Source organism: Hyperoodon ampullatus (assembly GCF_949752795.1).
Source record: "Hyperoodon ampullatus genome assembly, chromosome: 12".
Lineage (NCBI taxonomy): Eukaryota > Metazoa > Chordata > Mammalia > Artiodactyla > Ziphiidae > Hyperoodon > Hyperoodon ampullatus.
In genome coordinates, this window is record NC_136925.1 from 69,465,207 (window position 1) to 69,487,786 (window position 22,580).

Here is a 22,580-nt window from a genome sequence, read left to right on the forward strand (position 1 = left end):
ATTTATAGTGGAAGCAAATGAGAGGCGTATGATTTAATGATATCTGAGTTTTCCTTACTCCTTCCTTCACTTCCAGCAAATACTTACCATTTACTTAGTGTGTCTGGCAGTTTCTAAGACACCAGAAGGACACAGATACAGAAAACAGACACAGTACCTGTCCGCATGGAGCTTCCAGTCAGGGAGAGCCTATGTTTGTAGCTCTCAAACTTACAGTTCCTATGTCTTCTCTGTGCTATGAGAAATCATTGCCAACAAAGTTTGTGGCTGAGCTGTGAACTGCACATTGCTGTCCCAAATCTCTGGTTGTCTGCCTAACCACCCATTTCTCTAATCCCCTACTTTGGTCCGTTGGTTATAATTCAGGCATGTTTTCAGTTCATGTGCACATTTATTACCAATCTTTTTTCCTTAAGGGATTGTAGAATTCTCTTCAATTATAACATTATGCTGTAGCTTTAAACAGAACATAAAATAATTTTTAAACTAATTTTTTCACAGATATGTTTAGCATTAAATGTAGCATTTAGTCTTTTCATTTTTTCTTTTATTACAAACTTTGTAATTTTTTTCTGACTTCTTGGTATTTAAGTCTCTGTCATAATAAATTTTAAAAAATCTTTTTAACTTCAAAGAATGCTTGCCTTATGACTTAAAAGTATATACGTAGTTAGAACAGTCAAAATCAACCCTTAAGTGGTTTGATACTGATATTAGGCAAGATATTTTGTTCTCTAAAATTTTCCCATAGAAAGAGGGGACCTTGTATTTGATTTCAAACTCATTCTCTCATTTTACAGGTGGCTGTCTGACTTACTTTATTTTGAACCACACACCACTATTTAGGGAAGTTGAATTAATTTGACATAATCTCTCCAAGCTCAATTAGAATAGCTTGAGATTACTAGATGGATTTCTTTTTAAATACGAGGCAAAGAAGTTTAACTCTGATTTGTTAATTATTCCAGGAGATATGATCACATAAATGCAAGTCTTGAATATCGTTGTACACAAATCTTGTAAAGATCAATTTAGAAAGAGATACCATATGTTCTTCTGCTATGGACAAGACAAATACACATCTACCAGATACAGCTGAAAACCACCTGTGCTGATGTTACACTTAATTAATGCTTAAGTTTTACATTAAAATTTTCAGTGACGTTGTTATATACAAACTAAAAAACAAGTCTATGTCTCAGAACCTTAGGTGGATGTGGGGTTAGTTACTACATGCTGGAAAACTGTTAGGCGACTCAGAAGTTGCTTCCAGTGATGTCAAAATCTGATGTCAAGGAGTCATATGAAGAATTTGAAGAAAATAATTATAAGTAGACATCTGACTATTTAACGCATATCCTCAGCAGTGTTTGTTTTCAACTTCACTGAAAACTTTTCTTTGGCTCTTCTTACTTGGATAGTGGTGTATTATTCTGTATTCTAGGCACCTTATGTTGGCCCTGTCTGTACAGAGTGATTGAACCTAGCACATGGGCTTAGGTAGATCTGATTTCAATTCCCACCCCCCCTCCACACACTAGCCCTATAAACTAGGCTTTGGGGCATATTCTCCAATCTCTGGTATCCTGTTTCTGACCATCACTATGTATAAACCACTTAGCAGAGTACAAATAGTAAGTGTTCAATAAGCAATAGCTGATTGGAGTTATTCTTTAAACTAGGACTTATTTTATAGTATATTTTAAATTTTAGTTGCTCTGTGTCTGCATTTTGTATTTTTCCTTAGATTCACTATGTTTGGGCACTATAAATTTTGACATCATAACATACACTTGTTGTGTTAGCCTATTGGTGCCTTAAAAAAACGTAGACTCCTCAAATAATTGGATGAAACCATTGAAGCAACAATATTTTTGAGAATTTATATGGGATAATATATGAGCCTAGAGACTGGAAGGTGATTTATTTCTTGTTCTTAATAAAAGAAAACAGCTTATCATGGAAAGGCCAAACCCATGAGACACTTCTGCATGCACTGCCTTTAGTTAACTTATTAATGGCTAATAGGCAAATTATATATGTTTAATCATGAATCTAATTACCTTGAAAGGCAATATTTGAGTGTTTATAAGTAAAAGAACACAAATAGTATACATTGTCTTACATTTGCATCTCTTTACCCTGGATCCAGTCTGCTTACACCATCTACAGGTGGTTAAGAGACTCTGGTATCTCAGATATAGGTGTTCAGTCACCTCAGATACAAAGGGGTTGGTTTATGGGAACTCATATATTCTCAAAGCTTTCTGAGTCCCACATATATTTCTATACTCTAGTCCTTTATATGTACATCAGTGATTTAATGACACTTTTTCATAACTTTTCTTTGATAATGGTAGTGCAAGTCACTTCATCATCCATCCATCCACCCCCACTATTCACGGAATGACGTATATGTTGAATTGATGCTGAATATACCAAGGGCAATAAGGCACAGCCTCTGCTCCAGTGACATATTTTAGTCATTCCTATACCTAAACGCTCTATGCTTGTGACTGTATCTAGAAGGAATATTATACATTTAAATGTTTAGGTGATGGCTCTGAGACTTCAAGGTCAGAGGTACTGTAAGGTCATACTTCAAAGCACCTCATCTGCTCAAACACCTAATAATTATAGATAAAATGTAAAAAACAGAAAATCAAGCATGGCAAAATTGGGCTCCAAAGTACAACAAACATTCCATAGACCAGAAACAAATCAGAAAAGCTAAGTAGTTAGTAGGGTTGACGCTTCTTGAAAAATGTAGCAGTCCTAGGCAATGAGCAAGCAGAAAGCCCCACAGCAAAGGCTCAGCTCAAAAATCTATGTTATACAGTGAAGTGGGTGACTCACGGATTGGCATCTTTCCCTTCTGTTATGTAAATGTTCCAGGAACTGATATTATGAAACATCAATATATTTTGGACCCTTAATTAAATACCTCTACTTTCTTGGATGTTTAAACCAGTGACTCAGAACATTAACAGATTTTCAGCAAGAACCATAATAAATACTTTGTTCAATGTTTTAACAACCCATCACATAGGCAGACTTGTTAAATCATAGTCATAATCATAAGTCAAAGTGCCTTGATGGTTGTTTGGCGTGAGACCTGGTCCACAGTAAATACTCAGTAAATGGTGGCTAATCTCATCTCACATAATTGCTGAGAATTTGTCTTGACAGTTTTGATCATTTTTGTTTTGTTTAAAACTGTCTAGGCTATATGGGTTGTTTTAATTAAACAAAACCATATTAACATCTGCTATTTACTGTCCAGCAAAACTAGCCCCCCATTACAATCTAGGGTCAACCTGTTAAATTAAACAGGAATCACCTTCCAAACTTTTAGGTATCTGTTTGGTAAACAACACAATCATATTATTTTTTTTCTCACATAGGTACAAATGTCATCCCGTCAAATGTCAAAATAAATTACTACTTTAAAATATATAATATTTCTAATGACTTCTAGAATAAATTGATAAAGTTGAATTTTCCCACTTAATGACTTAAATTTGTAGTATCATTTAAAAAGTGTTTTGGAAAGTGAGGTCACATATATGTAGCTTCACTTTCAAAAGTGTGAGATTATCATGCAATCAACAATTACTTAGAAAGCACCTATAATGTATGTAGCGTTCATTTGTAATGTTATGAATTTACTTGTCAGATACTTGTAGATTGGAGAAAATTGCAGATTCAATTTTTGCTATTCAATTTGCACTTCATTTTCATAACAATGTACCTATTAACTTAGGTAGGAGCAGTTATCAGAGCTCTAACACCCTTTCTGCTGTATAATACACGTTTGACTTTAGAAAAGGAAATCACCAAGAATAATTGAAAGTGTATGATTCAGGTACAATATCTTAGGGGCTTTTCCATTCCTTCAGGGCTATACTGTCCTTTGCTTAACCCAATTTAATTCCTATATTCAAACCTCATTATATAAGAATCAGGACATTTGGGCCTTAAACTGAATTGCCAAGATACATTTGCAAACTTACTCATTAAAATAACATTGTCTTTAAAACAGCAACACTCCGCCATTAAATTTAATTTCTGTATGTGTGTGTGTGTGTGTGTGTGTGGTTTTTCTCCCTACTAAAGTAATCTGACCCTCTGTCTGCAAACCTGAAATTTCAGTGTCTTGCTGTGTTATGAAGTTACCTAATGAAAAATTGGCCTTCTTCTAAAATTGATTATTTCCCAAGTTCCCCTTCAGCCTCTGCCACCTATGTTGACTGCCTTCTTACTAAAAGCAAAGCACCCTAAGGTGTGTTAGCAAAGTCTGTGTGAAGACCTGAAGCAGCAGTTCTCTATGTGAGCCTGCACCTACCTGCCACACCCCATTCAGTTAACTGCATTTGTCTCCCAAGCCTGATGTGGGTAATTGGAACCTCACCCCAAAGGGTCATAGACTATCCGAGTTTAGAGGAAGAGGCAAGGCATCCTAATAACTGTCGGTCCCTAGTGGTGAAATTAAAGAGTAGACAACAGATGTAGGCAAGTAGAGGTCTGTAAAACCAAGCAATACAGCCCCTTGCTAATGAACTGCCTCTGGACATATTTACCCCAGAGACAGTTTCATTTATCTAACAGTTTTTTTATTCATTGAGTATACATCAGTTCCTAAGATTGTTTTTGTTGTCACAGATTTTACCATCTAATGGCAGAGACAGGCTCGAAAACAAGTGACTAAAGTAGATATCAAAAGCACTGTAATGTGAGTATGAACACACAGCCAGGGAGACACAGATAAATCATGATTGTTTGTACTTGGGAAGGTTGGAAAAGCTCCATAGTGCAGGTATGTAGCCTTCTAGCTGGGAAGAGACCTTGGAATAAGAATTCACTAAAGAGTGTTATCAAAACTCCTGGAGGGAAAATCCTCCAAATTAGCCATGGCTCCAAATTAGCCATGGCGTGACTTGGAGTATGCAGTAGAGCAAGAGATGTTTCTTCCCTCCCTCTTTGTTTATATGTAGAACAAGGCTGAAAGAAAAAGAAAATATAAGTTCAGGAGCTAATACAGTGCCTGATGATAGTAAACACTGAATATATTTGCTAGATGAAGGAATACATTTATGTGGGCACATATTTTTTAAAGTGTAGGGAAGAATACCATTTTATTACTGTGAGAAGCTAGAGGATTCCTATCTTAGTTTTAGCATTCATACTTAGTATTCTGGTTCAGGCATCATTTTTTATGTCAATGGGGTGGAACCAAAATGAATTTATATATTAAATGTTCATTCAGGGGCATTAACCAAAACTTTAAAAACACTATGGAGATTTTCAAAATTTTGTCTGCATACCAATGAAAAGTAAGCCTGTTTTCTTTCCCTTTTTTCATGTAGCTTTATTAGTGCTATCAAATTTAACGACTCTGCTGCCCTTTTTTTGCTGTCATACTGTAATGACTTCAGATCTGTGTATGCTGATTTAGCCTTGCAAGCAAGTTGGGGAAAAAAGTAAATTACATTCTGACATATTCTCCTTATGTTTGTATCATTTCTTTTTTCTGCTTGCATTCTCCAATAATCAGATAAGTGCCTTTTTGAAACCAGAAGCTAAGAAATCCTGCTGTACCAGCAATACCTATTTGTTACAGTTCAGATGCCTTGCATAATGGGTGTGCGTCCCATGCAGTCACGATCACACAAGGTTCTGTTCTTTGAAGGGCACTGCACTTGATTTAATGCTCTACTGCCGCCATCTTGAAATTCTTAGTAATATTTGGACAAGGGGCCCTGCAATTTCACTTTGCACAGCGTTCTGCAAGTTATATAGCCAGAGCTGCTTGCATCAAAAAGAAAAACATTAATGTATGTTTTGACATACATAAAGCAACACTTTTACAAAAGCAAAAGCCTCTTAAAACTTAGTGCAAGCATCTCTTTTCTCCTCAAATAAGTAAGCTGTCCTGAGTCCCCACTCTGAGTTATATGTCCCTCATTGTAACTTGTCATGTCTCTGTTGATGTTGGCTGAGTTGTGACCATTATTTGTCCTCCTTTTCCTGTTGACTCACCAAGTGTACTTCTGCTCTATCTCTTTACCTGACTTCTGGGATACTGCTCCATCCCGATTTTCTTCTCACCTCACTGGTAGCTCCTTCTCGGTTTCCTTTGTTAGTTCCTCCTTCTTTCCTCAGCCTCCTGAAATTGGGATGCCTCAGGGGTCAGGCCATGCCAAATTCTCTATATTGTACTTATTCCTTCCTGAACTCATCTGACCTCCTGATGAGTTTTACATGTCATCTAAATGTCAATCACTCCCAAATTTATATGTTTACATACCATCTCCACCTGGGAATCTCCAGCTTAGTATATGTCTGAACTAAATTCCTGAACCTGCCCCTCAAAACTTGTTCTCCCCAGTCTCCCTCATTTCAACTGACAGAATCCTATTCTGATTGCTAGGTAAAAAATAATCACCTTCAATCTTGTCTTTCTTTCATATTCAGTCTGTTAGGAAATCTTGTTGGTTCTACATTCAGAACATAGAATTTGAATCTGTCTACCTCTTACCAGGTGTTCAGAGCTACAGTTACGTGTCTGTTATTCTCAGCACAACAGCCAGAGTGTTCCTATTCAGATAAATCAGAAGTCTGTAGTGACTTCCTATGTAATTCAGAATAAAAGCTACAGTTCTCACAATGATCTGCAAAACCTACATCATCTGACCTACCTCCCGGTGACACCTTGCTCATCTTATTCTTACTATTTTCTCTCTTATATGCTGGTTTCAGCCACACTGTGCCTTCAGTCACAGTACCATGCTGTCTTCTATGCCTGGAATGCTCTTTCCGTGGTATCCACATGGATAACTATCCATTGCTTTCAAATGTTTGCTCTGTGATACCTTCCTAGTGAAGCCTACCTAGACTTCTCTACTTGAATTGTAATTCCCATCCCAGGACTCCTAAGCTCTCTTATTTTCTTCTCCTGTTCTCTTTCTTCCATAGCATTTATCATCATCTAAGATAATTATTTTCTATCGTATCTTTGTCTACTTCTGGCATTCTAGAGGCTCAGTTAATATTTGTTGAACGTTGAGTGAATGAAATATACCCAGAGATAACAGGTCCTTTGGTATGAATGTTCCTTTTTCCTCTTTGTCTCTCTATAATCCTTTTTTATTTGTATGAAAAAATATTACATTTTGAAAATATCTCTACTTTTAAATAGCTGAATCTTTTTTTTTTTTTTTTTTTTTTTGCTGTATGCGGGCCTCTCACTGTTGTGGCCTCTCCCGTTGCGGAGCACAGGCTCCGGACGCGCAGACTCAGCGGCCATGGCTCACGGGCCCAGCCGCTCCATGGCATGTGGGATCTTCCCGGACCGGGGCACGAACCTGTGTCCCCTGCATCGGCAGGCGGACTCTCAACCACTGCGCCACCAGGGAAGCCCTAGCTGAATCTTTAATAAAGATAATAGCTGGCAGAAATGTAAGCAGCAATCTTTCCCCAAGAGCTAGAAATAACGTACTTGAAGTTGTAAGAAAATTTATCAACACCATTATGCTTTATGCCTTAATATTGTAGTCAGGTAAGAGGTTACCCAAGAGGTTACCTTTTTCCTGTCTTAATACTGCCTAAATTATTCAAAACTAGAGTTGGAAGGATTTTTTTATGGGGGAAAAGAATTGGCATATTTTTGATTGTTGAGGTAGGTTTTAAAATATAGCTTATTATTCTACCCTCTTGTGCTGAGTACCACCAGATTCTCCCAGTGTTTGAGATTCCCTCTTGTGTCTAAATTTGACACCTTAAAAGCTAGATGAGTTAAGATCCCTAACAAACATAGGGAGTGACTTAAACATATGGAGTCTCTCATTTAGTAACTACGTTGTCATGTATTACATTTATAAATAAATCTAACTTCAGAGAGGTCATTGAAGTAAAACATAATGCAAAAGTTTTATGATTGTTATAAAAAGTATGCTTCTAAAACACATTTGTAATTCTTAATAATGCTGTTCTTTAAAAGTAGTAATTTGTTCAATTATAAATGAACTTGATTCCATTTAGCATTCTTTTCTTAAAAGCATAATTTTTAATTGTGGAAATAATTTATTACAGATTTTATAAAATAAAGAGCAAAATATTAGCCATAATTTTACCACTCTAAAACATCCATTTTCATTTTGGGTTATTTTCTTTTCGCATATTCACCTTTCACACAGTTTTAATAGGGTACATAGTTTTTTTCCTTTCTTTTCCATTTAGATACATGTCATATCTATTTCTTCATGTTGCTATGCAGTCATTTTCACAATAATTTTTCAAGGTTATTTAATGATCCCTAGTGTAACTGTATTGTAGTGAACCTAAATATTTTCCAGGTGTTAGATGTTTAAGTTGCTTTCATTTTTTAAATCATAAGTAATGTTATAATGAAAACTTCTGTGTTTGTAGCTCTTTTTGGATCATTTTCTTAGGACATAATCCCAAAGGCGAAATTCTTGTTTCACACAATATGAACATAGTAATGACTCTTGGTATACTGCCAACTTACTTTCCCAAATGATTGAACCAGTTTTCTGCTTCCACCAATGCATGAAAGTAAAGTTTCACTGCAACCTTGCTTACGATTTCTCATTTTTGTCCCTTTTTCCTGTGGACCTTGTATTTATTAGCATTAAAATGCCAGTATTCCATGTCAGCATGGGAGTTTAGAAAACAGTGTTAGGATGCCCAGTTTAAGTTCTCTCCCAAAAAGAAGAAAGAGGGAAAATGGGTGGCTGTGTTTGATTTAGTTGTGCCTAGAAGGATAGAGAAAAAGACCACTGTTTGTTGGACTGATCAGTTGAAGAAATTTGATATTTATACCAAATTAGTGTGAGTGATGTAATCTGGCTAACCATTTTTACCACCACAGAGGTTTACATTGACGTTTTATTCTGGAACAGAGTGGTTCATGAAGAGACACTACATTTATTTGTTTGCCTTCTAAGAATCTGAAGTGACTTAATAGTCTTACAACACAGTTTTATGCTTACCAGACATTTTGACTTAATCTTGGAGGACCACATAATTCTGCTTTGCTCATAATTAAATAATTTACCCCTTAGAAAAGTTAAATTCAATTGTTCCTGCTAATGGAGGTTTGGGTACTGGTTTTGTTCATCCAAGGTTGTAGATAAAACAGCTAGAACTTTCCCCACAAATAACAGTGAATAAAGTCCGAGGAAAGTAACTCGGTCTCGCAGAAGTGCTGAGACTGATGGTAAGACTTTCGATTAGCATCATTTTTGTAGTAACTAGTTATTCTACAGCACTGAATAGTTTCAGGATATGTTCACATTCAGTATCTGACCTGTGAAGTTAGTAGAATGATTTTGTTATTAACCTGCAGAGAAGTTACGGGACAAATTCAAGGGCTTGTGGTGGGTAAAGGTGTGCCTAGATAGTGTGCACTGGACTGTTGACACAAGGCTGTTGGCTGCAAATCTCTATCTGGTTTTACTACACCACAAAACACTTTTTAAAAATGCCTCCAGATTCTTTCATACACAAATTCATTGAGTTTCTACTCTGTCCTCTGGGACATAGATGTGAACCTTCAGAACATTCTGATGTAGGAGTCAGGTCTGCAAAGAAGCCAGGACAGAAATGCATGGTGAACCCTCCAGCAAAGTGGATGCCAAGCGCTGTAGTGGCAAAGAGGAAAGTGGGCTGGCTCTGCTGGGCAGGCAATGCTTAGACTGATGGTGAGTTTGGTATTAGAGCTGGGTCCCTAAAGGGTCAGGAAGTGTGACCCTTGTGGATCTCTTTGACTTTGACCAGTGAGGATCAGTGAGATTGCTAAGAAAGCCCACAGATATTATGTCTTGAGAAATAACTTTTTCTGTGAAGAGCTCTAAGGAGATGACTGCTTTCCTCCCCCACTGCTCTGCTTTTTTCTTCCGCAGACCAACTTTGAGCTACTCCCATTTCCCAGGAGTTTTCCTTCCTTGAATCCCACATTTTCCTCCATGTCAGTTTACTCATTTCTTTATTCATTCACCCAACAGACATACCGAATGCGGAGATTAAATAATGAGAAGGAGCCAGTCTTTGGAGCTCTGAAGCAAAAGCTTTCTGGATTGCAAAGGCCACGATGCGGGAAAAGCTTGACATATTCTAGGAACAGAAGTAAAGACTTTGAGACTGGAAATTAGGGCGTATTAGTAGTTGAGGTTCAGAGAGTAGGGAAGCTCTGGATCTTGGTAGGAAGTCGAGAATTTTTTCTAAGTGCAGCAGGAAGCCATTGGAGGGTTTTTAGCAGAAGAGCAAAAAGATCTAATTTAACAAAAAGATCATATAATTTTAATATGATCTAGAAAGTTTAAAGAAAAGGGCATCCCACTGACCTTTGCCACTTGATATACAGACAATACGGATAATGGCTTTAGATTAAAGAGAGGAGAGGGGACAGTTGTGATTTAAAGCAGAGGGGATGACACCGGGATTTAGTGCACACCCACGTGTTGGTCATTCTTCTCCCCCTATCTCAATCCAGTGGGACAAGTTGCCAGCTGAGGACAGAGGGGATGGCAGGGATTCCCCTGCTCCCTCCAGGTTCTCTCAGACCCTGTGTTCATACTAAGGGGCTTGCAGGATCCTGTGCATCTCCATGTCAGTGCTGCAAGGAGCAGCCGATAGATAGTACTGCTGTCTCCTTGGCAGCAATTCAGCCATCACAGTGAGCGATGTCACGTTCACGATGCAAATGAAGAGGAGCTGATTGACTGCTAAGACTCTCTTACTTAAGCCATGCCGGTCACTTCTTTATACCGCCTTATCCCTTAATCCCCTGCCTTCCCATGAACTAATAGCCGGTGGGGAGAAACGTTCCCCGACCATTCAGGAGGATCCCTGAGAATCTCCCTTTAGACATTTGAAGTTGACTAAGAAGCAGTTTACTCTGCTGCCTGGCACGCATGGGAACAGCAGGAGCCACTGAAGAGAAGTGGAGGGAAAGCGGGCTCTGCTGAAGGGCTTGTTGGGTTCATAGAAACGATTGAGAATGAGAACTCTGTGGTTTTACTAGTTAAATTCTGATATGCGCATCAGGTCTTCATCAGTCTGACATTCCGGGGCTTCATTTCATTTAAATGAGCATGCAGAAGCTACCTAACAGGGAAAACAATGAGGGACTAAATTACCTTACCTGTTATTCTGTTTTCTCGAATTGCTTTTCCCCTAATTACCTTTAATCTGATTCCAAGTTCTTTTTCAAAACACGCTTTACACATTTTTGAGAGGTTGCTTGCTATCGCCTCCACCTTCCTCCCTCCTCTGTGTGTTTCCTCAGTGCCCTATTTATATGGCTCTCAAAGACGGGTGGCACTTACCACGTTCTCACTAGCACTATTCTCTCTCTTTATAAGTTCCTTAAGAGTTCGAATCATAGGCTTATTAATTGCTGTCTTCTCTTGTGCCTGGCCTATTTCTTTATAGACTGTATGAATTTAATATGAGTTTTGAAATTCTAATTTTGGTGGAAACGTTTGTTGGAAAATTCTGTTATACACTCTCATGCCACCTTGGGATGGCAGGGAAGTCAAATATTACGGCCGTGGGACAATCATTGTGCCCTCATTTATTATTCTTGACTCTTGAGGTAGCTGAGTCTCTATCCCTTTATATTAAACACCTTAGAGCACACAACTTTTTTTTTTTTTTTTTTTTTTTTTTGAGGTACGCGGGCCTCTCACTGCTGTGGCCTCTCCCGTTGCGGAGCACAGGCTCCGGGCGCGCAGGCTCAGCGGCCATGGCTCATGGGCCCAGCCGCTCCGCGGCATGTGGGATCCTCCCAGACCAGGACACGAACCCGTGTCCCCTGCATCGGCAGGCGGACTCGCAACCACTGCGCCACCAGGGAAGCCCCAGAGCACACAACTTTTAAGATACAATTTTCAATTTTGTTTTTTGAAATTATTCTGTATCTTTTTCTTGTTACAGCTGATCGTGGGTCTTTTAGGCCCAAGCTTCATTTATGTGTGTCTGTCTGGGAGGGGGATTAGGATCTTTCCACCTATGTAGTAGAATAGAAAATGCATAAGCTTTGTGACAGGTTGCCACACGGAGAACTTTTAGGTTGATGGCCAAGCTTGAGTCAGCAAGGTAGCCAGATATCTGCTGTATGAAGAAGTATGTGGTTACCAGGTACCTCTCCTAACAACCATAAAGCATTTTTTCCCCTCTAACTTTCATGATATAGAATATTTTTACAGAAGTAGTTACCCTTATCATCCACTCATTCAGCTCTGACAGTGCCAGCCTGCTAAGCCTGGCAAACACTTCCCTCAGGACGTTTGCAATTATAGCTCCCTTTGCCCGGATCACTCTTTTGTCACCCTCCCTCTTATGGCTGGCTCCCTCACTTCCTTCAGATCTTTCTTCAAAGATCACTGTTTTGAGATGCCTTCATGAGAACTTCTATAAAATATTACCAAGTCCATGGGGCAATATTACCCACCCAACCCTCCCTTTCCCGCTTATCCTGCGTGGCCAATTGCTAAAATAATGAAACTTGCTCTCTATGTCCAAAACTCCATGCAAAGGGACATTGTGGTTGACTATATTTTTCCATTCTCTTGAATCTGTGCTGGCCATATGACTTGCTTCAAATGATAGAATGTGATGGAAGTGACGTGCAGATTCTAGAGCTGTGCTGTCTAATACGGGAACCCTTGCCACATGTGACCATTTCTACTTAATCAATTACAATTAGATAAAATTTAAAATTCAGTTCCTTAGTTGTACCAGTCGTATTTCAGGTACATACCAAATAGCCACACACAACTAGTGTTGCCATAATGACCTGCATAGTTGTAGAACATTTCCATCATTAGAAAGTTTTTTTTGGACAGAGCTGTTGTAGAGCTAATGCCTTAAAAGATCTTGCAATTTTCACTCTGCCCTCTGGGAACACCAATCATCATGTTGAAGAAGCCCAGTCCAGCCTATTGGACAATTCGAGACCATATAGAGGGAAACCGAGGTGCTCTAGCTAATAGCCAGCAGTAATTTCCAGACATGTGAGTGAGACCATCTTGGACTTCTATTCCCATTCAAGTCACAGATGATTACAGCCTTAGGAGTAATCCCCCATGGCAGTGGCAGAAGAGCTGGTCAACTTGCCAGTCCACAGAATCATGAAAAATAAATTGTCATTGTTTTAAGCCAATATGTTTTAGATGGCTTTGACACAATAGTAATTAACAGTTACCACCTTCAATCTAATGACTGCATTCATTTTGAAACTATGCCCAAGGCAGTTACCTCATGAATTAGAATATGGAAAAATGAGGGAAGATGAAGTATCACCCCTTTCAGTGAGATCAGTTCCTTGTTTAGGGAGAGAAAAGGATATTTGCTATTAATAAAGTAATGACCCACAGCAAACTGAAATACTTAGTACTTCCTAGCTGAGTTAGATGATAGGAGAAAATTAACTTTGCATCAAAAATTATTTACCAATAATTTTCAAACTAGTTCAAATAATCCAGAGCTAACTGGAATCCAATAATTATTCCATTTTAGGGTTATCAGATTTGGGGGACTTTGGTATATTTTGCTTGGTCATAATTAAAAATCATAAATAGTATTTAATTCTGAAAGCATGTCTTCTTTTATTCATTGTTCCTCAAGCGTTTATTGAGTACTTTCTGTATATGTCTAGACAGGCACTGAGAATTTTGAATGATTAAGAGGTGAGCCTCCCCTGGAGGAACTGACAGTATAATGGAGGGGACAGAGGCATGGTCACAATATAGCAGGATGAGCTGTGTTAAAGGAATAGGATGTGCTCTGGGAACACTGAGGTGGGAACATACTAAATATACAAGATGAGCTTTTACCTTGCAGATGAGGGGGGATAGAGGTTAGTAAATAAACAGAGTGCCTAGAGGACATTTTTGGGAAAAAGAGCAGAGTTATTTTATTTTAATAACTTTATTGAGATATTATTCACATGACATGAAATTCACTATATTAAAGTGATCAGTCCAGTGGCTTTTAGTATATTCAGAGTTGTACCACCATCATCACTATCTATGATAGTTTTGGAACATTTTCATTACCCCGCAGAGAAGCCTGACCCATGAGCACTCACCCATTCTTCCCTCAACCTCCCATCCCTGAGCAGTCACCAATCTACTTTCTGTCTCTAGACACTTACCTATTTGGACATTTCATAGTAATGGGTTTTTGTGTGTGGCTTCTTTCACTTAGCATAATGTTTTCAAGATTCAACCATGTTGTAACATGTATCACTATTTCATTCATTTTTGTTGCTGAGTAAGATCCCATTGTGTGGATATACAACATTTTGTTTATCCATTCACCAGTTGATGGTGACTTTTCTTTTTTTTTTTTTTTGGCCATACCGTGTGGCATGAGGGATCTTAGTTCCCTGATCAGGGATGGAACCCATGCCCCCTGCAACGGAAGCATAGAGTCTTAACCACTGGACCACCAGCGAAGTCCCCATTGACCAGTTGACGGATGTGTTTGGGTTGTGTCCACATTTTGGCTGTTATGAATAATATTGCTATGAACATTCATGTACAAGTTTTTATGTGAACATATGCTTTTCGTTCTCTTAGATATATACCTAAGAGTGGTATTGCTGGGTCATATGATAACTATGTATAACATTTTTAGGCATTTCCAAATTGTTTTTCAAAGTGGATGCACCATTTTAAGCATTCCAACAACGGTGTATGAAGGTTCCAACTTCTTCACATCCTTGCCAATACTTGTTATTGCCTGAGAACAGAATTGTTTTGAATGAAAATATAAAGTCATTAAAATAGAAAAAATTCCAATTACATTTAAGACCGCCCAAATATAAGTCATGTCATATTAGAACCTAAATCTGAATGACACTTTGTAGCTCTGTGTACAAAACAACTCTGTTGGAGTCTAATTATCTTATCATTAATGTTCACCAGGTGGTTAGGAAATGCTGGTTTTCTTTTATATCTAATTGAGAGGTAAAGGGCAGTGAAATGATTATATGTGTAGTGCTGTTGAAAGTTAAACCCATTTCTGACATGCAATTAAATATAATTGAAATAGAACAAATTGAATAACAAAATTTTGCAAAGTAGAGTATGAACAGATATTAAATGTGTGCTGTCCTCTGGGATATTTGGGTGGTGAGTTAGCATTAGAGCTCAACCCCATATTTTTACTTCCTCTGCGTAGTTCCCACCTGCCCACGCTTACCTCCTCTACTTCCCTACCTTGACGTCTCCAAGGAGTTCAGGAGACATTCCCCTGCCAACACCCTGTGCAGAGAGGATTGTTTTATGCAGCGCTGGGGTTTAGTGTGGTCAGGAAGGAAAATAGGTTCTCCAGACCTGCGGGGCTTTCTCTCAGACTCAGACTTTCTTTGTGGCCATGCCGTGTGGCATGCAGGATCTTAGTTCCCTGACCAGGGTTCGAACCTTTGACCGCTGCAGTGGACGCTCTGAGTTCCAATCACTAGACCGCTGGGGAAGTCCCCAGGCTTGTTTTTTTAATGACTATCAGAGACCTGACAATGATACTATAAACAGATAAAAATATATATCTGACAGCCCCCCACCATCACCACCGTCTTGTCCAGCTCTTCAGTGACTTTCCAGCACCCAGTATTTGTTAAGTCTCAGGTGCGCGGGACACAGTCACTGTCACGCCATTTCTCTCTACTCCTTGCCTGCTCTTCTCATCCCTCCCCACCTGTGATGGTCTCTTTCAACTTCATTACCAGTGTTTTTCTGTTGTTCAGTTTCAGTTTTTTTATGTAAGATTATTCTGTTATTTCTGGAAATTAAAAATTTTTGCTTTTTATTTACTGTGGAAGATGAGGATATAGCCTCCAAATACCCCGTCATCCCAACATATATCAAATGCTGTTTAAAAAGTACTTATGTTCAGAAGGACTTTGTTGATTCTAAAGTACTATCAGAGTGTAATATTTTAGAAAATGAAAAGTTGAGTTTTCATAATGCATTGCTGAGAAACTGTATTAAAAGCAAAATATTAGAGCCAGTAGGTGTTTATGTACATAATTTAAGAGGTAACAATATTAAGAGCAATTTTGATTTAGCTACAGTATTAAAATAGCACGAGAAAGTCTTCATTTACTCTTATCTTGCAGTAGTCACTGGACGAGTTTTGTTGTTTTTAAACTCTAGTCAATTAAGTCTTAATCACCAAACATTTTATAGGAGCAGAGGTGAAAGTTTGACCCTACTTAAAACCACAGAAGTGGGGCTTCCCTGGTGGCGCAGTGGTTGAGAGTCCGCCTGCCGATGCAGGGGACATGGGTTCGTGCCCCGGTCCGGGAAGATCCCACATGCCGCGGAGTGGCTAGGCCCGTGAGCCATGGCCGCTGGACCTGCGCGTCCGGAGCCTGTGCTCCACAACGGGAGAGGCCACAACAGTGAGAGGCCCACGTACTGAAAAAAAAAAAAAACCACAGAAGTACTAAAAACAAACTATTCTGAGACTTATAGATTTGCATGAAAAACGTCACAAGGGAAAAATAGTAATTGCCTCAGCATGAGAGATGGAATATATTTTAAGATAATTGGAGACTGTCTTTTATGTGTTCTCTTTGGTTTAGTTTTGATTTCAAGTACTCTAATTTGTTTCTATCTCTTAATTTTTTTCTTAATATATTCCAAAGAATGTAAAACACTTCTGAGGATCTCATTACTACTTGTGAAATCGCCTCTATCTCTACCACTGGATGTAATTTTTTTGGTCAGTCAGTCTTATAAGAAAAAAGTATCTTAGATTTAGCAGTCTTATGGTAGTGATAACCCTAAAAGTACATTTTGTGTAAGATCAAACATACTGTAGCAAATTCCCTTAGGGAATATTGTAAATTTTGGAGGTTCTGATGGGTTTTTTTTTCATATAAGTTCTACAGGAATCATCTTTTTGCTTTTATTCATGTTTCATCATTCATATGTGTAAAATTTACATTTTTACTGCTAACCTCGCTAACATGCTGGTGATTAGACATTCCCTTGACAAGTGTGATCAGAAGTGGTCTAATTGAAGATGTTCCATGACTTGAACACATTAGGTTACAAATTCAACTTTTGCTTCTCTTTGCAAAGGCACTGAGACGTGAGTTAAAGGAGAAAGAGTATTCTGTCCTGAATGCTATAGACCAAGCTCGAGTTTTCCTGGCTGATCAACCGATTGAGGCCCCTGAAGAACCAAGAAGAAACCTACAATCAAAAACAGGTGAGACTGATTTCTTTAGTACATCATAAAAACACATGTGAGGAGAACAAAACACCAGAATCAACAAGAGAATTTTCTTACAGCATATCAGGACCTGATATTTTTAAATGTCTTACAGAATTTCAGGATCTAGTATTAAAATTTTTCTTCTAAGTATTACTTTAGTCAAATATGTCATTTTTAACAAATATTTAGATTCTTAAATTAAAAATAAAATGGCTGTATACTTCAGTCTCATTATTTTAAAGGGAAATTAACTGCAGAAAAATACTTTGTTAAAAAGCATAATATAACTAAAAATAATTTCTTTAAGAAATAGAAATTTATATTTCTTATATTTAAACTACATGATAAATAATTATAAGTAGAATGATATTTAAAATACAAGAGTAAACATAAATTATTTAAATATCTAGAAGGTAAGATTATTTAACTTCTCTTTTCAAGATTACTGTTTTAAATAAGACACCAAAGCCCCTTTCTTTTACAAGCAGACAACAGAAGTTCTTTAATTTAAACATAACAACCTATATTATTTATGTACTTTGGCTTAAAGCTGAAACAGTATCTACCTTACTAGCAGATAGTAATAAATCACATAGTAGGTTTAAGAGATGAATTTGGTGGCCAACATATATCTTTATTTTGATTTTTCACTTTTGGCATAAAAGCATTCTGATGCATTTTAAAAAATAAACATGCCACTCAAAATATTTTCTCATCATTCACTTTCCATAGTAAAAGCAGACCTGAAAGACTGCCTCATGCTATGTCCAGCAGTGTAATTCATGAGCATTTATTACTTGTAAGGGAAGTACAGTTGGAAAATGCTTTGACTGTAGCTGGAACTGGATCAGACATTTGGAAAGTAGCCATTTTCCTCCTCAGCCTTTCTCAGGGAAGTTCTACTTCAATCGGAATAAGTTTCCCATCAGGATCATGATTTTCTTGACCCTTTGTGTGTGTGTGTGTGTGTGTGTGTGTATACAGAGACACACACAGCATACCTATCATCTCTTCCAGCGTTGGTTTTTATTTTCTGCTGGCAGTATCACCGTTTTTCTAGTCAGCCTACCGGGGACCTAAGTCATTGTTGAGTCTCCGCCTCTCTCAGTCTGCAAATCACTCATGATTGTTACTTCTATCTTTGGAGACTTATGCCTTCTGAATTATGCATGTATTATATACACACACGGACATACGTATGCACACAACATGCACACAGCTACATAGTAGGTTGTTGAATGACTTGTATGCTGAGCACACTCGGGTGTGGGTAGGGGGTCATTAGGCTGGGACAGGATCACTGGACGTAGCAGCCCAGAGAGAGGGGCAGAGTGGCTGGTGTGTCAGGGGAAGTCAGCAGAGCTGGGGGCAAGGCAGTTGGGGGCAGGGGCTGTGCCTGGACAGGGGGTAGGAGTGAGGGGCTTGTACATGCTGTATGGTGCAGATTACAAGGCCCTGGAAAGTTGGACAGAGCATTTCGACTTAAATACAGCAAGAAGAAGGCACTATTTCACTGTTGTTGTTTTTTTAAGCTTGAAAGAAAAATAAGTTTACTTGTCTCGCCTTATCCAATTTAAAGTCTACCTTAAATCTGCTTGTCTCATGTCCTTGGTTTTCAGAGAATAGAGGAAACGTTTTTATAATAAGCTATTTCATAGCAGTAAAAAAGTGTTATATCACTAGAGTTTCACTTGGCTATAAATTTTCTTCCTTAGTGGTTAGTCAGTTTAAAGGGTAAAAACATATTGCTTTTGACTCCTTATTTTGCTGTTACATCAGGACCTATTTTCACATACTATATTTGGGAGACAAGAAAAAAATCATGTCAATTTAACTTTATGATTTTTTTTGTTTTGGAGTGCTTTTTTTTGTTTGTTTGTTTTACAATTAGCCATTTTCACGCTTTCTCCTTTTCTGATATTATTTTGTGTAATATTGGCTGACTTTACCTGTTGTTAAAGGTAAATAAAAGAAAGTTATCCGTAATAGCTTTTATACTTTGTTGTTTACCATGACTTACGAACAACTGCTATCAGTAATAGTGTTTGAACATCAGTTATCTTGTGTGATGCTACTCAAAGTACTCAATGTTGGAGGGACTAGAGCAGGGAGAAATTGTATAATGATTTTTTGGTTCTATTTAATAAGCATTTATTGAGTATGCTATGTGTAATGTGCCAAAGGACACACCAAGGTGAATCCATCTCTTTTTTTGTTTGTTTGTTTGTTTTTTGTTTTTTTACATCTTTATTGGAGTATAATTGCTTTACAATGGTGTGTTATCTTCTGCATCTCTTTGTTTTTAAGTAACTATTCCAGAAAATACTTCTTGCCATGATTTTTCTCTCCCAAAGCCTTTTCTCCTGGCTCCTTTTTTGTTCTGTTATCAATTATCTTATAGTGTCATATGTGTATATATGCATTTTATGATAGCTTATGGAGTTATGCGTAGCACAGGATGAGTTGCTCTCAGGCATCTTTTAATTGATAAATGCTGTTGAAAACAAGCAAACTAATTATTTCAACCAAGTGATCAGTTGCTGACAAAGAATTTTATCAGGTATGCTCTGCTATATATTGTCTTTTTTCCCCCAGTTTTATTGAGATATAATTGACATAACATTGTACAAGTTTAAGGTGTACAACATAATAACTTGATATTTGTATATATTGTGAAATGATCACCACAGTAAGTCTAGTTAACATCTATCACCTCACATAATTACAATTTTTTTTCCTTGTGATGAGAACTTTTAAGATCTACTCTCCTAGCAACTTTCAAGTATGTATATTTTAAACATTTAAAAATCATTACTAATATTAACTGCCCTATTTCAGCCCCTTACCATCTTTTGCTAGGACTTTTCGGTACTTTCTTTTTTTTTTTTTTTGGCCACTCCGTGTGACTTGTGGGATCTTAGTTCCCTGACTAGTGATTGAACTCACGCCCTTGGCAGTGAAAGTGTGGAGTCCTAACCACTGGACCGTCAGGGAATTCCCGCAGTACTTTTGTGTGTGTGTGTATGTGTGTGTGTGCACATTTTTTAAAAAAATTTTTAATTTTGTTTACTTTTTTATACAGCAGGTTATTAGTTATCCATTTTATACGTAGTAGTGTATACATGTCAATCCCAATCTCCCAATTCATCCCCCCGACTTTCCCCCCTTGGTGTCCATACATTTGTTCTCTACATCTGTGTCTCTATTTCTGCCCTGCAAACCGGTTCATCTGTACCATTTTTTTAGGTTCCACATATATGCGTTAATATATGATATTTGTTTTTCTCTTTCTGACTTACTTCGCTCTGTATGACAGTCTCTAGGTCCATCCACATCTCTACAAATGACCCAGTTTCATTCCTTTTTATGGCTGAGTAATATTCCATTGCATATATGTGCCACATCTTCTTTATCCATTCATCTGTCAATGGGCATTTAGGTTGCTTCACAGTACTTTCTTAATTGGTATCCCTGCATCAACATAAATAGATGCTACAGTGATACATCTAGAACACAAAACTGGCATCTAAAAACCACTGGTAGTCACTGAAATGGGATCTGAGCTCCTTTACCTGTCATACAAGGCTGCACAGCGATTTGGCCTCAGTTTTCCAGTGTGGCAGCATCTCATGCCTCTCTCTGCTCCAAACTAAAGTCCGTTTGACACCCACCAGCTTCTCGTGGTGTTCTGCAGAAGACCATTGTCTTCTTAACTTTATTCTGTTGTCTATTCTGGTTTCTTTCTGCCCATAGGTCCCTCCTACCTGATCTCCAACTCCTTCCTCCTTTGCCTGCCCAGCCCCTGCTCATTCTGTCCCACTCACTGCAGGCTTTTTTCTTACTGGACCGATTCCTCTCCCAGCTCTCCTCCTTGCCTCCCTGGTACCCTGTCATCTCTCTGACTATATTATTAATATCTGTATCTGAAGCTCAGCCCTGCCCTTGCTTAATGACCTTTCTCAGTTACGGAGAATCTGAAAGAATGTGAACAATTATCTGAGCAGCCAAGATAGATATTATGTAGAAAATATAGTGAAGATCTTATTAGCTCTTAGAAAAACCACCCTCTGGGAGGTATTAACTCTTACTTTAGATACTGTTGTAAGTAGTTTAACTTGTTTTCCAGTGAATTATGGGTATGTAGCAAGATGGAAATGACAGGACAGGGGAAAAGGGTGACAGTGAGAAATGACTTCAAGAAGTCTGACAGCAATGAGGAGAAAGAAAATTATAAAAAGGATACATGGAAATTCTAAAATAAAACAAAACAGTAGTCTTTGGGGCCTTTTACAATAAAAGAAAAGCTGAAGCTATGAATTGTAGTTTGTTTATTTTTGAAGACAGAATATAAATCAGTTAAGAGAAGGCGTAGGAGTTTATACTATATTTTAGTGAATTCCCTTCCAAAATGGCAACCGTAAAAAAAAAAAATCAGGTTAAATGAATGAAATGTAGCTCTCTGGACCACTCAGCTACCCAGAATTACTCATTCTGCTTATAAATGGTTATTAAGTCAGCATAATTTTTAATCAGACTAAAATTACCTGAATAATTACAGAAATTTTACAAAGTTCACAACTTTGTCAATAGTTCCCTTATCTTGAGTGATATGGAACTACTTAATTGGATTTCAATTGTGTCATGTCAGTGTATAATATTTCCTCTTAGTGAAGTTGAATGGTTTCTCTTTTGATTTTAACCACGTGGTTTATATCTGTTAAAAAGTAGAACAGTGGAACAACAAATGTCCCATCATTATTCACATTGTTCTTTGTATTTGTACTTCTCAAACCACTTTTTTATTCTCCTAACTATCTCAATGAGTTGAGCAGATCATACAGTATGCCTTTTTTTAAAAAATTTAAGTAAAAATACAAAGGCTAAGAAAATATTGTGGTGCCGACCAAGGTCATCAGCTAATGTAGGGTAGATCAAGGGACAGAGCACTAAGCTTCTATGGTGGTGACTCTCCTTAACCCCTGTTGTTTTGGCTGGCTTTCGACTCATCCCTTCAGTTTTATCTCCTCTCTCTTTCTCTCTGCTCACTGGCCACTGACCTCCTAGCTCCTTCTTGACTTTCAGTGTCTAGAGCCTCTTAACCCTGCACAAATGTTTCTTGGCTTCTTCCTTGTTCACCCAACCTCCCTGCTGTTCTCAGTCCCAGATTTGAATTCCTTTGAAAACCACACAGCTGCATAGTGAAAGTAGATGTGCAAGACAGCCCGAACACCTCTTGAGGTAGTCAGGGAATACACGTGCCTTCTCACATGTTCGTTACCTGCAGCTTAAGTTAAAAGTCAAAATTGGGGCCTCCCTGGTGGCGCAGT

General features: G+C 38.0%; 1 protein-coding gene across 1 annotated transcript in view; it reads left to right on the forward strand.

The window, feature by feature from the left end:
- The window catches only part of UTRN (utrophin), a gene marked incomplete at both ends in the record, with an annotated part of 450,045 nt that overhangs the window by 318,944 nt on the left and 108,521 nt on the right, over window positions 1–22,580 (forward strand). The window contains one exon of the mRNA XM_079716566.1: window positions 17,118–17,247. Coding sequence (XP_079572692.1) covers window positions 17,118–17,247 — 130 coding nt within the window. The remainder of the gene's footprint in view (window positions 1–17,117; window positions 17,248–22,580) is intronic.